The sequence below is a fragment of the Ascoidea rubescens genome, assembly GCF_001661345.1.
Source record: "Ascoidea rubescens DSM 1968 unplaced genomic scaffold ASCRUscaffold_46, whole genome shotgun sequence".
NCBI lineage: Eukaryota > Fungi > Ascomycota > Saccharomycetes > Ascoideales > Ascoideaceae > Ascoidea > Ascoidea rubescens.
The window spans coordinates 1-2034 of record NW_017962958.1 but is presented as its reverse complement, the minus strand read 5'-3'; the positions used below and the strand labels follow the sequence as shown (position 1 = coordinate 2034).

General features: G+C 26.6%; 1 protein-coding gene across 1 annotated transcript; it reads left to right on the top strand.

Moving 5' to 3' along the window:
• Positions 1-287: 287 nt before the first annotated feature.
• ASCRUDRAFT_10747 (uncharacterized protein) lies at positions 288-604 on the top strand (the record flags this gene model as incomplete). The annotated part of the gene is made up of 2 exons (XM_020188682.1): positions 288-384; positions 471-604. 2 exons carry the CDS (start codon positions 288-290, stop codon positions 602-604), a joined length of 231 nt encoding a protein of 76 aa, XP_020044109.1.
• Between the last annotated feature and the right edge of the window lie 1430 nt (positions 605-2034).

Here is a 2034-nt window from a genome sequence, read left to right as displayed (position 1 = left end):
ATAATACTTTATAATTTTCTTTTATTATTCAGTGCACATCTTATGAATAGAGGCAATCTAGGTTGTGTAGTCTTTTATTCTATGACAAAATTTCCGAACTCGTATTTTTAAGTTAAAACCAATATACATTTTAATTAACCTGAATTTATTCCTTTTGCTCTTTTTTGGTTGTTGTTCCATTATTGTAAACTTCATTAGTCTATCAAAATCAAATCTATAAAATATACAATTGAACATATATATCATGCAGTCCAAGTGAAAGACAAAAAAAGAGAAGATTGATCTCAATGAATATTAATGCTCAAATACTAAAAAGTAATATAATTCAAAAGAAGTTGTATCAATGGCTTACTAGGATTTTGTTATTTGTATTTAAGATGTTGAGTACCTCTTATTTCAAATCAATAAAGCTAAAAGGTTATCCTGCTGAGAGGAGTTCAACGAACTATATTCATCTTTTATTCAAATAGCAAAAATTAAGAATCAATTTGTTCAAAACAATTTTAGCAAATTAAATTCCAGTGAGAAAGAAGTACTTGAAAGTCAAATTTTTTTTTATTTAGTTAATATTAATTTTTCATCAGTTTTTCTTAAACTCACATAATTCATTTTTTCTATTTCTATTTTTTCTATATTTGAAACAGTAATAGCATTCTGTGTATTAAAATTATTGGTAACTATTTAATATTTAAGTGTGTGACCTTTGAAAAATGAGAAGGCAATTTGATCAGTTAGAAACTATTGTCAGACTATCAGTTGTAAATTGCTTTGTTCAATCAATGGTAATAATATTTGAAATTGCCTGATAATTCGGTAACAAGAACTAAAACAATTGGTGAGTTGTAATTATTTCAATATTTTTATCACTTGGTGTCTTTTCATTTATATTTATTGTTGAACAAACTTTACAATCAAAAAAGCAGTTACCTATGACTGGTAGCATGTTTATTGATTTGAAAAGTATCAAATAATTTGTTCGGAGATTCTATCTTCAGTTTCAAGTAAAATAAATAAGCAATTGAAACTCTACCACTGTTAAAGTTGCAATAACCCAATCTTAGATTTTTTACTCCGAGGAAAAATGGAAAGAAAACTATTGACTAATTTTATCAATAAAATCATTTTTGAAAGTGTTAAATTATTTTCCTATTGCTGAATATCTTGGTTTGAAATGCAAATGCAGAAGAGAATTATATTCTTTCAAACCTAAATACCAGTTTCCTAAGTTTCCTAAATTTCCAAAGTGACAAATTGTACATTTAAAATGATGTGGATTTCTTTCCTCAATTTTATTTTTTAATTTCATTTTTTAAATTTATTGTTTCTATTTGATAATTTTTTTTCATTGGTGATAGAATGGTTCTGCGACACATGCTTCTAACTGAAGATTCCTTTTAAATCTGGTTTACAATGCTGTGTATCACTCAGAGTCCAAAAAACGTGAAAACTAGAATATCATTAAATTTCTAGAGTAAAAATAACAAAACAATATTCAAGATAGTTTTCTGCTGAACCGGTTCAAACAGTTTCCTGTTGAACCAGGCACTACTTATTTGTTTTGACGGTTTTGTGCTTGATTTAGATTAATTAGAACACAATAGAAAATAAAAGTATTTCAATCAAGAATTTGATAATTGATAATGGCTGAACAGATAATAGCAATCGATAATAAAATTTTCTGTTTTAGAATACATGTTATAATTCTCTGTATTGAAAATTGCTGTGGGTACTACTTGAGAAAACTTTTACAAAATTGTATCTACAATTTGGGAGGTACCATAATGTATGTCTAGATATTTCATAGCCAATCCATACATCACTTCTACATATTTAAATCCGGCTTCAGAAAAGAGTTGAAGACAATCCATTTATGAGCCAAAATAGAATAGCTNAAAGATAAAAACTTAGAAAAACTGTACTGAAAATTCAATCGAATAATAGGTAAGAACAAAAACAGTCGGCCAGAAAGTAATATAAGTTGGAAATAAAACCCATTTTAATTAAAACACCCAGCTAATATATTTATAATAGATT